Source organism: the organism of the source record quoted next, unplaced genomic scaffold (assembly GCF_019419815.1).
Source record: "Pyrus x bretschneideri cultivar Hongxiangsu unplaced genomic scaffold, Pyrus_bretschneideri_v1 Contig7, whole genome shotgun sequence".
In the NCBI taxonomy this organism is placed as follows: Eukaryota; Viridiplantae; Streptophyta; class Magnoliopsida; order Rosales; family Rosaceae; genus Pyrus; species Pyrus x bretschneideri.
Genome location: NW_025999809.1, coordinates 4,806,768 through 4,820,385, shown reverse-complemented (window position 1 = coordinate 4,820,385; position 13,618 = coordinate 4,806,768). Strand labels below are relative to the sequence as shown.

General features: G+C 38.4%; 3 protein-coding genes across 4 annotated transcripts; 2 read left to right on the top strand and 1 right to left on the bottom strand.

Annotated features, from left to right (window-relative positions):
* The first annotated feature begins 379 nt into the window (after window positions 1–379).
* On the top strand, window positions 380–2,764 carry LOC103927731 (probable serine/threonine-protein kinase PBL26). The gene is given in 4 exon segments (XM_048574260.1): window positions 380–843; window positions 1,059–1,478; window positions 1,587–1,969; window positions 2,219–2,764. Coding segments are annotated over 4 exon segments (1,335 nt in total). The 5' UTR covers window positions 380–698; the 3' UTR covers window positions 2,606–2,764.
* Window positions 2,765–5,949: 3,185 nt separating this feature from the next.
* LOC103927715 (uncharacterized transporter C405.03c) lies at window positions 5,950–8,356 on the top strand. 2 transcript variants are annotated; one of them, XM_009336661.3, is made up of 4 exons: window positions 5,950–6,088; window positions 6,387–7,078; window positions 7,179–7,602; window positions 7,886–8,356. In XM_009336661.3, exons 2-4 carry the CDS (start codon window positions 6,539–6,541, stop codon window positions 8,200–8,202), a joined length of 1,281 nt encoding a protein of 426 aa, XP_009334936.2. In that variant the 5' UTR covers window positions 5,950–6,088; window positions 6,387–6,538; the 3' UTR covers window positions 8,203–8,356. The 2 variants fall into 2 exon arrangements, with proteins under 2 accessions (XP_009334936.2, XP_048429807.1); XM_048573850.1 differs by having other exon boundaries at window positions 5,987–6,088; window positions 6,496–7,078.
* A 281-nt stretch (window positions 8,357–8,637) lies between these two features.
* On the bottom strand, window positions 8,638–11,035 carry LOC103927713 (desumoylating isopeptidase 1). The gene is made up of 5 exons (XM_009336660.3): window positions 10,912–11,035; window positions 10,151–10,238; window positions 9,956–10,053; window positions 9,536–9,852; window positions 8,638–9,325 (listed from the first exon to the last, which is right to left on the bottom strand). The coding sequence occupies exons 2-5, from the start codon at window positions 10,157–10,159 to the stop codon at window positions 8,934–8,936; spliced, it is 816 nt and encodes a 271-aa protein (XP_009334935.1). The 5' UTR covers window positions 10,160–10,238; window positions 10,912–11,035; the 3' UTR covers window positions 8,638–8,933.
* Between the last annotated feature and the right edge of the window lie 2,583 nt (window positions 11,036–13,618).

Below are 13,618 nucleotides of genomic sequence, written 5' to 3'. Positions count from 1 at the left end.
CGAAGTGGAAAGATCCCCTAATCAAGATTTGGCCTATATCTATTTTTATCTGTTATATTTAACTGCAGCTTAGAAAGATCCCATATGCTACAACCACCACAAAAAATAATTAAGCTCTCCTTTTTTGGAATTAATAAATTAATTAAGCAGATTTGGTTCCCACGTTTTGCTCTTTAATTAAGACACATTAACAACCTCATTCTTCTTCTCTACCATGCTCTGCGGAAGCACCAAAAGATATGTAATTAACCTATGTTTGGTTTCTTCCTGACCTACACTTTCCCCATTTTTCCGGGAAATCGCAACGACGGTTTTTCTTTTGCGTGCCTGGAAGTTTGTTGGTTCTTTCAGTTTCATAATGGTTTCAGTTTTCAGGTAGTTGTTCGAGAGATTCAAACATGGTTGTACTGAAAAAATCTTGTTTTTCTGTTTTATGTTTATAACCCCCTCTTGTCTTCCCATGCATTCCAATTCAATTCATGGCACATTTCTTTTGAGCCTTATCTGCATTCCACATTCTCTCCAAATCTATGAAACTTCTGTTTGCTTTCGGGAGATTTTCGTGATCAAATTTTTACCTGCAGTCATCTGCAGTTGATCTCAACATGGCAGGGATCATAAACTGAGATATATTTCATTTGCAAGGAATTTTTTAGATACGTTTTATATAGATCCCTAGCGATTATATTGCGCGTGAGATGAGTTGCTTTTCTTGCTTTTCATCCCATGAAAAGAAAGCATCTAACAAAAGATCAAATAGTGGGAGGAAAGAACAATTGCCTACCAATCTTTCTCAAGAACACAATGTTCCACCAGCACAACAGCCTCGGCCTCCTCCAGATGGTAAGTCGCATTTGTTTTTCCCTTTTTTATTTTTTTTTATTTTTATTTTTTTGCCTTTCTAAAGAGTAAAAATTGTGGTAATGTGTAATTGTTTCGTGTGCCGAAATGATTGCCAATTCAGCCTTCCCAGCATGGTTGAAAATTGTTCTTCCGATTTTTTTGCCCTTTCGTAGGGCAAATTATTAGCTTTCTAATAATTGGTTATGTATAAGCAGAAGTTCCTAAACCAAAACCTACACCACCAGCTGAGGATCCAGCATCAAACACCAGTAGTGCCAATAAAGAACCCGTAAACCACAACAACATTGCTGCGCAAACTTTCACATTCCGGGAATTGGCGACAGCAACGAAGAACTTCAGGCAAGAATGTCTCATTGGAGAGGGCGGATTTGGAAGAGTTTACAAGGGAAAACTTGATAAAACAGCACAGGTTGTGGCTGTGAAGCAACTTGACAGGAATGGCTTGCAAGGAAACCGAGAGTTTCTTGTCGAGGTGTTGATGTTGAGCCTCTTACACCACGAACATTTAGTAAATCTTATCGGATATTGCGCGGACGGTGATCAGAGACTTCTTGTGTACGAGTACATGCCCTTGGGATCTGTGGAAGACCATTTACTAGGTACTATTTTGAAGTGTTTTTGAATTGATTTTCCCCCCATCTTTCATGCTTCTTCCATTTGTATCCGCAAAGGGCTTAAACCCGGCTTCTCATGTTTTGTATCTTGATATTTAGATCTTCCAGAAGACCAGAAGCCACTAGATTGGTTCAAAAGAATGAGAATAGCTCTGGGAGCTGCCAAGGGTCTAGAATACTTGCATGACAAGGCAAATCCGCCTGTTATCTACCGCGATTTAAAATCTTCCAACATTTTACTTGACGCTGATTTCAATGCAAAACTCTCCGATTTTGGGCTAGCTAAGCTTGGACCTATTGGAGACAAGACTCACGTATCTTCAAGAGTAATGGGAACATATGGTTATTGTGCCCCAGAGTACCAAAGAACAGGACAGCTCACTGTCAAGTCCGATGTCTACAGTTTCGGAGTTGTTTTGTTGGAATTGATCACTGGAAGGAGAGCCATTGACACCACACTAACAACCAGGGAGCAAAATCTAGTTGCTTGGGTAAATATCCCTACACATTTTCTTCTTATTCTTATTTAAGGCATGTGCTTTGTGTTGAAGAATCATCAGAAACTTAACAAAATAATACATAAATGGTTTCACTAGTATAGCACCGAGGCTCACACCTGCTAGACTATGCAGGTGGTTAAGTTAGGAACAATATTGTGTTCGACTAATTAGTAGTGGACTGCTTGTCCGTCTCTATGAAATCTTTTAACTTTTTCTTATAATTTTTTTTGTATTTAACAGGCACAACCTGTATTCAAGGATCCTAATAGGTATCCAGAACTAGCTGATCCACTTCTTCAAGGTAACTTGCCGATGAGAGCACTAAATCAAGCTGTGGCAATTGCAGCAATGTGCCTCCATGAGGAAGCGCCCGTTCGTCCCTTGATGAGCGATGTGGTCAGTGCTCTTAGTTTCCTCGGTACAGGTCCGGACACTGCTACCTCACCTATAAGCAGCCTTCCCTCTCCATCACCGGATCAAACAATGTCGGTCATAAACAAGGATCCTCAGCTCGAAGACAGTGTTGCTGAACGCCAACGCGCTGTGGCAGAAGCCATGGAATGGGGTTCGAGTTCAAGGCACAATGGAGTAGAAGCATTACGGTGTGGAAGTACCTCTTCATTGTAAAACTACAAGTTGCATACTACAATGTTGTTTCCATAGAGCATTTAATCTCTGTTGTAAAACATGTCTTTATGATTCTTTGCTCATGAATTACACAAATTTGTTCGAGCAATGTCAGATTTTAACAATGTATCAAGTTGTAAAAGGCTACAAAATCGAACAGATCGAATGTGAAGGAAATTATATCAAAGGAGAAATTTTTTTTCTCAACTTATGATTTTCGTCTGTTATGGCTTCCAGGATCTATCAAAGATTTATGATCAGTTGCTTAGCTAATTAAAAGAGAGAAACCATATATGTCACCGTAGATTTATTGTAGCACATTTACTTGAGTTCAGTTGCATAGATGGATTCTAAGTCCCCCGAGAGACAGGCTTGCACAATACAGTTCAACAATTAAATGTGGTACATGTAGCATTATTCTGCGACTTGACACAAGTCAACACTTCAACAGTGACATTAACCTTCTTGTTAAGAAGAATTAACCAACTAATTATGATGAAAACAAATTCCTTTATAGTTATAGCTTATGACCTGTAGTTTTATGGTTTCAAACACATAAATTAGTTGATAAAGTTACAAAAAAAAAACAGTTTTAGATACTTCTTTTACTACTTTCCTTCATGTCTTCTTCCTCTTTCTCTTTAATTGAAATACAAGACAAATCATATTAGCCAAAACAAATAACATAAAACGATACCTGTGTAATGTGTAATAAGGTTTTGATTTAAAGTAGACAGGAAATTGCTTGGCTGCACACACATGAATGTAGAACTTTCCTCCTCCAAGGGAAGGATCCAAAGTATTATCCAACTAGAAATAGTGGAACAATAAACAGATGATTTCAGGAGCACTAAACTGTGTTATATATAAAACTTATTGTTTGTTTGGTGTTGGTCATGTTTTTTTTATACAATGATACATTTTTATTGGGATTTGAGTTAAGCCAGAATGTAGATCAGCCATAATAATTTAATATTGAACTCGTCATCCACTTAAGCCGCAAAATGAATATGCCATAATAATTTGGTTTGCATTTGTCATTTACTGGAGTCAAATATGAGTCTTACACCTTACAAGTGAAGATCATAAATACCACAAAATCATAAAACTAAGTGGCCAACATACATAGTTTCATTTTTGTTTAAAAGCTTGTAACTGACGTGAAACTAATGTTCAAGAGAAAGTAGAGTGAGGATGTGGGAAAGAGAAGAGAATTCCTCATGTAATACAAGTCATACAAGGAAAGGACCTTCCAGATCTTATAGGATTCCTCCTTTAAGTTTACACAATCATACAAGTTGTAAAACACTATTCATTACACTCCTCATTGAGTGTCTACAATTTAAGAAGTAGTCGCATTAAATCTTCATGATTAGAAGATGGCGGTTGTTGTCATTTGTTCTTGTTTGGCACAGGCAATGCATACGAGAGTCTCTAGTAAGATAAAGTCTCACCAAAACTTGGTTACGGTAAATCCAGTGGAACAAACCTACAGTCTAAGTAAAAAAAAAAAAGGTAAGTTAATGCAATGTCGATACTTGTCATCTTTAAGATGTATCAAGTAATGGAAATTGCACACAAGGGTATGACTAGCTCGATATGGGTGCCTCATCAAAACCTTGTCAGATTTGTAAGAGCCCAATAGGGAAAAATGCTCCCTATCTAAAAGAAAAAATGACATTAAGGCCAAGTAAGTAAAATCCATGATACTCCTCTTGAGTTCGATAAAACTGCCCCTGAGAACTACAAGCGTTGCAAATGAGATAGGTCACGCAATCCAATACCTTGGTAAACTTCTGGAAGGTAGACATCGGAAGGGAAAACCTACAATCCGAGCGATTGATCACGCTTCTAGTCGAAGACAGATGATTGACTAGATGTTGGAATACCATGTTGTCCACACATGGATGGCATGCCCTATTAGAGACGACAAACTGTCCTTCAGGGACGACACATCTATTAAGAGATGTTAACTTGACGTCCGTTAAGTATGTCTATCCTTGCAAACTTGTTTGTAGATGGTATACATGATCTCATCACTTTAGTTAGAGCAGAGAAATGTGTCTGTAGCAACATTCTAAAACCTAGAATACATTGCACGTGCTTATCACTATGTGCAATACGGATATTGAGATGAGTATAGTGGGTAATGTCCACGCTAAATCGCATTGTTTACAAGAACGTTGACATTCTTATGTCTAAACAATGGGAAAACTATCTCATTGAAGTGACAATCCAAAATAAACGGTAAAGAAATTGCTTGCATGAACCTAAATAGCTAATTACAGGAGAATCGTAATAAAAAAAATATATTCACATCCTTCTTTGAGGACCTATAATGATACGCTATGCGGAAGTAGCCTGTCACATAAACTGCACACCCAAATGCATAAGTACGAAATAGTTAGGTCACATCTATTAACCAACTGTAATGCTAATTAAGGTTGGGTGATGATGGGTCTTAGGCGGGCCAACGTAGCTGCATTGTGTAGCCCTAGGCAAACCCAAAAGCGTGGTGCATTCACCAAGGTCAAGGCGATCAATTGATTAAGCGTTTTATGATTGTTTATGCGAGATCGTTTTCCGATGAACATGGGGAATAATTAAATCCAAAAAACATGCAATACTTATTTTAAAAAATAAAAAAAAAACCTTCGATGTAAACTCTCTAGCGTTATCCAGTCTTTCAGACTTCATGGGATTATTAGGGTGGTAAGCCTTTAAGTTAAAATCGTCACAAGGTTAGCAACATGTGTGTGTGGACAAACATATGACCATAGTGTCATTACATCACCTAAAAACCATAAGGTATCTAAATGGTCCACATTTTGGTTGTATTGGTCCACAACTATTCCCTTGGATTCACTGTAAAAGAGGGTTCATAATGGTCTTTGCTAAGGATGTTATAGAAATACTTTCCCAATTACCAGACTTGGCAAAATGCTCTTGTAAGCACAAGATCCTTACTTCAGGTAAAGAGATACTTTGTGTAACACATGGCATCAATTTTCATCCCACTCATTCCAAATGGTCATGCCAAAATAAGAAAGTGATCAAATCATAATAAGAGTAACCAATTTACTTGCCTTACAAGTAATACAAATCATACAAGAAAAAAATCTTCCAAATCCTTTAAGATTCCTCCTTTTAAGTTTATACAATCGTACTAATTATACAACACTGCTTACAACGGTAACCAATTTATTTGTGCATTCTTCACCATACTGTGGACTGTGGAGCACCATATATTTTCTTTGTCTTCCACGAGCAAACGAAAAAGAAAAATTATTATTTATTTATTTTTCCGTCGAAACTGGTTGGCTTGGCTAAAAGATCATAAAAATTTCCGAAGCTGGGCCTAACTGGGCTGACAAGTACCCGCCAACTTCTATCCAACTGTATTACAAAGTTTACAGCAAATTCGATGACCTCTCTCTCCGTCACAACGGCGAACCTCTGAATCCGATCTGAATCTCATCCCAGGTACATTCCGCATCCCCTTCAATACGCTCGATTTTTTTTTTCTCAATATTTTAATATTTTTTTATTTTTTGGTATGCAAATTCATCTTCTTGTTTCTTCTGGCTTCAAATCCACATTAAACTTGAATTTTATTAAATGTTCATGTATTAGGATTTGGGTTTGAAATTAATTCAATTGATATCGTAATTGTATCGAAAAGATTGTGTGTTGGTGCAGTTTAGTAGTATGGGTTAATTCCACATTAATTTTTTTGCCTTAATATTGGTGGGTTTTTTTATCTTCTTTTTGGTTGTTTCAGGTGAGATTTCGGGTTGTTAGTGGCATGGGAAATTGTTATAATTCTCCGAAAGCACATAAAGTTTTACGTTTTCGGGCTTCGGAAATCGAAAAGCTGATTTTTTTTTTAGCAAGATTTGGGAGCTGATTTGATTTGGGATTGAGTGGAAAGACATGAAAAGTGAAGTTGGGAAGTGGGTATTAGGTTTGGTATACATATTTGCTGTTGCATCTATCTGGATAGCTGCCAGTTTCGTAGTACAGTCGGTTGTAGATGCCGGTGTGTCCCCGTTCCTCATCACGTACGTATGCAATTCTCTGTTTGTGATCTACATTCCCTTGGTTGAAATCGGGCGGTATTTGGAGGATAATTTTGAGGGGTTTTGGATTTGGAGAAGTAGGAAGAGTAGCCCCCCTTTGCAAAGATTAGGAGATTTGGAGCAAATCACTCTCCTTGAGGAGACTGACGGTGTTGTGAAAGCAGATGCGGAAGAAGGGGAAGTTAATCTTGGTGCAGAACCGAAAGTTGTATTGTACGAGCTTGTTGGAACTTCAGCAACTCAAGACAATGGCACTGAAACGGTAGATAAGCAAGTGGATGAAAAAGGGCGTTGGACACGAACTCGAGTGGCTAAAGTTAGCCTACTGATTTCCCCGTTTTGGTTTTTCGCACAGCTGACTTTCAATTTGTCATTGAAGTATACTACCGTTACGGTAAGCATTCTTAGCGTTGCATGGCACACCCTGCTTCTTAAATTTGTCCATTTGTTTCATGATATCGGTATGATTGATTTTCTGTGCTTGTTGCATGCAGTCGAATACAATCTTAAGCAGTTCATCCAGCCTTTTCACCTTTTTGGTCGCCCTAGTATTCTTAGGGGAGCAGTTTACTTTGGTTAAGCTTATTAGCGTTCTTCTTTGCATGGGAGGAACGGTAATTGTCAGCCTTGGTGACTCACGAACTGCTCTAAGTGCAATTGCTTCAAACCCTCTCCTCGGAGACATACTTGCTCTTGTCTCCGCTGCCTTCTATTCCGTGTATATTACCCTCATTCGCAAGAAATTACCTGATGAGGATGATGAAAAAAGCGGCCGTGCCAGTATGGCTCAGTTTCTAGGATTTCTAGGGCTTTCCAACCTTCTTATATTTCTTCCGGTTGCCCTTATACTTCATTTCTCCAAGCTGGAGCCGTTTTATATGCTTACCTGGGAGCAGGTCGGTCTCATCATTGGTAAAGGTGTGTTCTTAACTTATACTTTACGTTCTTTTAACTTGGAGTTACCCGTACAGGAGTTTGCTTTGCTTTTTTCTATCTGTCTATGCATGCATTCTTACGATTGGAACGCTAAAGACTCCGATCCTAGAATTCTGGATTCGGCAGGATTTCATTTCGTCAAATTTTTAGGCAAGATGCGAACTAGTTGACGTGAGGCGCAGTGATACGTACAGATGATGTCGAGTTTTATGCAGTACAGTATTTCTCCTGTACTGAATCATGTAGATCTTTGTGTTGTGCTTAGGTTTGTTGGATAATGTTCTGAGCGACTACTTATGGGCCAAGGCCGTTCTTCTAACCACCACGACGGTAGCAACGGCCGGTCTGACCATCCAGGTTCCGTTGGCGGCAATTGTTGACTCAATGACTGGCCATGCTCCTCATTTTGCTGATTACCTTGGAGCCGTGGCGGTGATGATCGGATTCGCTGGCATAAACATTCCCGCTGATGCTTTTAACAGACCAAGAGAAGCTATACTCGCGAGAGAGAATGAAAATATCAGTGCAACCGGTGAAGCTCGCAATTCATCAGGCAGCCCGATTTCAGCTGCCCCTTCATAGCATGCTGAGGTCACTTTGCATTTTGCAAGTGCAAATATGCGCGTTGTATTGTACCGTTATTAGAATTAATTTTTTTGTAAATGCAACTACTACAGTTTTTTTTTTTTTTTTCAATTATCAATTACTGATATAGAAACAACTATTTACCGAGCCATATTACTACTCTAAATTACGCAGGCAGACGGAAATCAAGGTTATAGACTGTTGGTTCAAGTGATCAACCAAATCTAAATGCACATATCACTCAGTATTATAGTCTGGCGGTATTCCTCTTCACTTGGAAATAAGAGATTATAGGTTCAAATCTCGTGGATGACAAATTCGAATCCACATTAGGCTATCTGTTGTATGATTTAACCGAACTCTCCCTTCCATTAGTGTAAAAATATCAATGTACTAAAAAAAAAAAAAAAAAAATCTAAATGCACATAACGGTGAACTAAAACCATTCAATTCCAAATCACTCAAATCCAAATGAGGCCTCTTTGAGGACAAGTATTCGGCTCTACAAGTAGTCCTTAAATATTTTAGACTACGAAGCCACGGATGAAACGCTACAAGATCATTAATTATTCAACAGAAAATACAAACACCCTATGATCATCGTCTACGGATTCAGCTTCATACAGGTAACATGATCACTTGATTTTATAATGTTCGGAAGCAAATCGAATTGCAGCTTCCAAAAATAATTGCCAAACTCCAACACAACTCTGAAACAACGCAAACCCTTAACCCTGTGACATCGTGGTACCTGCATGACCATATCTCTGCATCACTCTTCTTGTTGCAAGCGCTGCAGCCTCGCTTGCCCGCAGTGTTCCACTTGCCATGATTGCAGCAAACTCAGCAGAGATCTCCTCTTGCACCTTACTTCGAGCATCCCCGAGAGGATCTACAACTCCGTTGGGAGGTTTAACCACACTTCCTGATGCTCCCTGCTCCTCTGACTTGGTGCGCTGCTGCGCTCCAGATTTCAATTTGTCACCAATCTCTTTTTTGGAAGTGCTCAAGGGTTTCGCAGTGCTAGTGGTCGTTCGCACCATGGAAGCAGGCCTGAACTGCGGAGCTTGAGGAGCTGCACCACTTCTCAATGTTGCTTCCAGATTCTGTATCATGGGCACTGCAAAACAACGGCAGAGAAAACCCCGCATTAGAATATTTAACCACATGGTTCTCCCATTAACCACAATCCTTATTTCAATTTAAAGTCACTGTCGGAAATTAAATGGCTTTAATCTAAATTTCCAAGTACAAATACGCAAACATGGAAGACTCTATACTATCACTAATCAAATAGAGCACAGCATTAGCAATGGATAAAATAACTTACTAATAAGAGCTCCCATTGGACTGCCCATAACTTCATTAGGAAGCTGCAAAATATAGTCTGGAATGGCTGCACCCACCAAAAACTGAGCAACCTCATTGCTAAAGTTGTTGCAATTGTGAGTAAGCAAACTATAGGTTTCTGCAGTATACCGGGGACTGATCTCCTGCAAATACATCTCAAATACATCCTTGGGCACATGTGTGACACCCAAATCTACCACTTTAATTGGTGTGCCATACGGTGTTGACCCAGCAGGAGCATGTTGTATGCCTCCCCCAAAATAGTACTCATTACCATAAACCACCAATCCCGTGTGCCTGCGATTGAAAATTCGCATAGAAGATTTAATTACCTTTACACAAGCCTTGCTGAGAAGAAATTGACGTGCTCCTTGTAATTCCAATGAACAAAGAAACTTACCATATGCCCTCGATGGCTTTCCCCAAGAAAGCCATGGACATTTGCCTAGCTAATCCTTGGCTTAAGTCGTATACATTCAAAATAACCTTGTGAACCTCCTGCAACCAAATTAATACATCAATTATTGGAAACCCAGAAAGGAAGTACCCACAATGGAACACTAGACTAAAATACAATAAATATTACAGTACACACCTCTGCCATCTCCGCAGTCCAATATCAAAATGATCCGTAGACAAAAATGCGGGGTGTTGAACTAATTAAGATCGCGTATCCAATCACACTGAAAAATAACCATTAAAGAAAAATGGTAAGATCCAAAACTTAGACAAATAATAGATTGAGTTTCAACAGCTCAAGCAAACCAAGGAATTTCCTAATCCATTCTCGATTGCCAGAATCGAGAACGCCCCAATTCCTAAAGTTATGTATATTGCCAATACAAGTTAGAAAAGTAGTACTTCTGGTTTGCTCCTGTGCTTCAACCACCAAAACCAAAAACCTTACAAAAATACCCGATTTTATACGTTTCTTTGTTCAGCATCATGAACATATATGCCCAATTGCAAAACTAAACCAATAATTGAAGCCACATTGTTAGAATCTACACTAATAACCATCCAAATTATTGAAATTAATTAACAAAAAACCAAAATTAGCCTTATAAAAATAAAAAAACAACTTTTAAATACTCAAATTCAACAATAATATACAGCAATCAACCTAAAACGTTGGATCACACAGATCAAACAAAAACCCCCGAAATTCTACACACAAAAAAACCCAATATTTCGGCCGCACGCTACCTTTAAAGTTCAAATATTCTACAAATTCTCAACAAAATTGAAAATTTTATAAAGCACATTTGGGAAATCAAATTCGACTAAGCTACTGAAAGGCTCATGGATTATGAGTAGGGTTTCAATTGGGCTTTTCTAACGAGAAAGAGAGCGTACCTGAGGGCGAAGAAGCCACGATGAAAAGTTCTCTTTTCTGCGATATGCGCGACCCACAGAGAGGGGACGGATTGGGATCTGTCGGTTTAAATACTTTCCCAACCAATTGAGACGAGAGTTTGGATTCCGTTCACACCCACTTCTACGACCTTCTAGAACTTACTGACCAATCGTGTTCGGACACGTGGATTGCCATTCAAAGTCCACGCGATCTCTGGAACACGTTTTTTTTTTCATCTTCCTATTTTTGACGCGACCTCCCGTTACCTTCCTGCTGGTCTTTTCCTTGCATAAAAAACAAGAATAAAAATTAGGCCATTTATTTTTTTTAAGAACTGATATTAATATTTTAAAATTTTCATTCTATACTTATTATAAATGTATTTTTTTCTTCTAATTATAAAAAGTTTAGAATACAAAATAAGATTTTTAGAGTGTCAATAACAATTCTTTTTCTTTTTCAAGAAATTTAATTGAGGTCTTACTATTTCTTTTTTAGGAAATTTAATTTATAGGTAATAATTTTTATATATTTAGACATAAGTTGATGTTTTAATATGAATTTTCAACTAGTATCAACAAAAACAATTTTTTTTTTAATTTATCTAAATTACATATTAATAAAACTTTATTTGTCAACCAAAAACAACTAATGAAATTACTATTATACCCTTTCTATACATAACTAACAAAAATATTAGAAAAGGAAAAAAATTGGACATTATAGTAATTTCGCACAAACAAGTTTTTGCTTTTTTTTTTTTTTTTTTTTCGAACCTCACAGCTGTGTCATCCTATGAACATCTAAACTTACACCTTCTATCTCTCTCACTTGCACCCACCCACATCCACTGTTTTCCCACTTTTACTAACTTCCTCAATCCACTAACTTTTTAACATAAATTTAATTTAATTCTTCTTAAATTTTAAATCACACAGTGTGTGATTTAAAATTTTACATTCTTCTTAAATTTTTACATTCCAATACCATTCCTTAAATTGTATTAATTGTAGGAAAATGTTAGATCTCACATCACCCAAGGGAGAGGATTCTCTATGCCTTATATGTACATGCTCTCCTCCCTATAACACAAGGCCTTTTGGGAGCTCACTGACTTCGGGTTCCATCGGAACTCTGAAGTTAAGTGAGTTTGCGCGAAAGCAATCCTAGGATGGGTGACCCACTGGGAAGTTCTCACGTGATTTCCCAAAAACAAAACCGTGAGGGCATGGTCGGGGCCCAAAGCAGACAATATCGTGCTACGGTGAAGTCGAGCTCTGGATGTGGTGGAGCCCAGGTCGGGATGTGACAATTTGGTATCAGAGCCACTTTTTCATTTGGTACAAGTGTGTCGACGACGACGTCAGGCCCCTAAGGGCTGTGGATTGTTAGATCCCACATCGCCTAGGGGAGAAGATCCTCTATGCCTTATATGTACATGTTCCCCTCTCTATAGCACGAGGCCTTTTGGGAGCTCACTGGCTTCGAGCTTCATCGAAATTCCAAAGTTAAGCGAGTTCTCGCGAGGGCAATCACAGGATGGGTGACCTATTGGGAAGTTCTCACATGAGTTTCCAGAAACAAAACTGTGAGGGCGCGGTCGAGGCCCAAAGCGGACAATATTGTACTACGACGGAGTCGAGCTCGGGATGTGGTGGAGCCCGGGTCGAGATGTGACAAAAATGTATCTCAAACATGGTGAGGCTGATCTTTCTAAAATTAAAGTCTAGAAGGGTGCTTCTTCTTCTTGGATGAGTATTACTTATGGTGTTGAAACTTTACATAAATCCTTGAAATGGAGAATTGGAAATGGTTAAAATACAAATTTCTGGTCTGATATTTGGGTTGGAAACGATACCTTGATTAATTATGTTCTACCTTCAGTTCATGGCTTGGTTCCAAATTTAAAAGTTGCAGACTTCATCGAGAATGGGTCTTGGAATGTTGATAAGTTAAGTCTTATGATTCCTTCCCAAGTTATACAAAACATTCTTTGTATTCCGGCTGCTTTGTCCTGTGGTGGCAATGACTCAATGATCTAAATGGCACCAATAATGGAGAGTTCAGTGTGAAAAGTGCCTATCTTATGAATTTTCCTAACCAGGAATTTGCTGATAGTTACTTGGGCTTTCATTTGGAAAATCAAGTTTCCTCCTAAAGTTAAATGCTTTCTTTGGATTTTGTCTCATGGTAAGCTGCTGACTAATGAGCAACCTTTTAAAAGACACATGTTTAGCAACACTTTTTGTCAGATTTGTAGTTCTGCAGTGGAGAATATGTCACATGTTTTCTCAAGTTGTCATGCTGCTATATGGGTCTGGAGAAATATTATGTTCCACATCATCTTCATTGGAACCAATTTGATTCATTCCTTGGTTGTGTGGAGGCAAATTGAAAATGCAATGATCTGCATGAGCTTGGGTTACCTTGGAATCTTGTTTTTGCTATAGCCTTCTGGTTCATATGGAAGTGGAGGTGTTGTGCTATATTTTGTCCTAAATTTATTAAACCTCCTGATCCAAAGAAATGCATCTTGGAGTATTCTACTGAATGGCTCAAAGCTAATGTTAGCATCTCTAGTAAACATAATCGTGTGCAGGTTCTCTTGGCTTGGGTTCTTCCTCCGTCTAGGACTTTTAAGTTAAATGTGGATGATGCTAGGCTTGATTCTAATGGGGTGATTGGAAGTGGAGGAATAATTAGAGA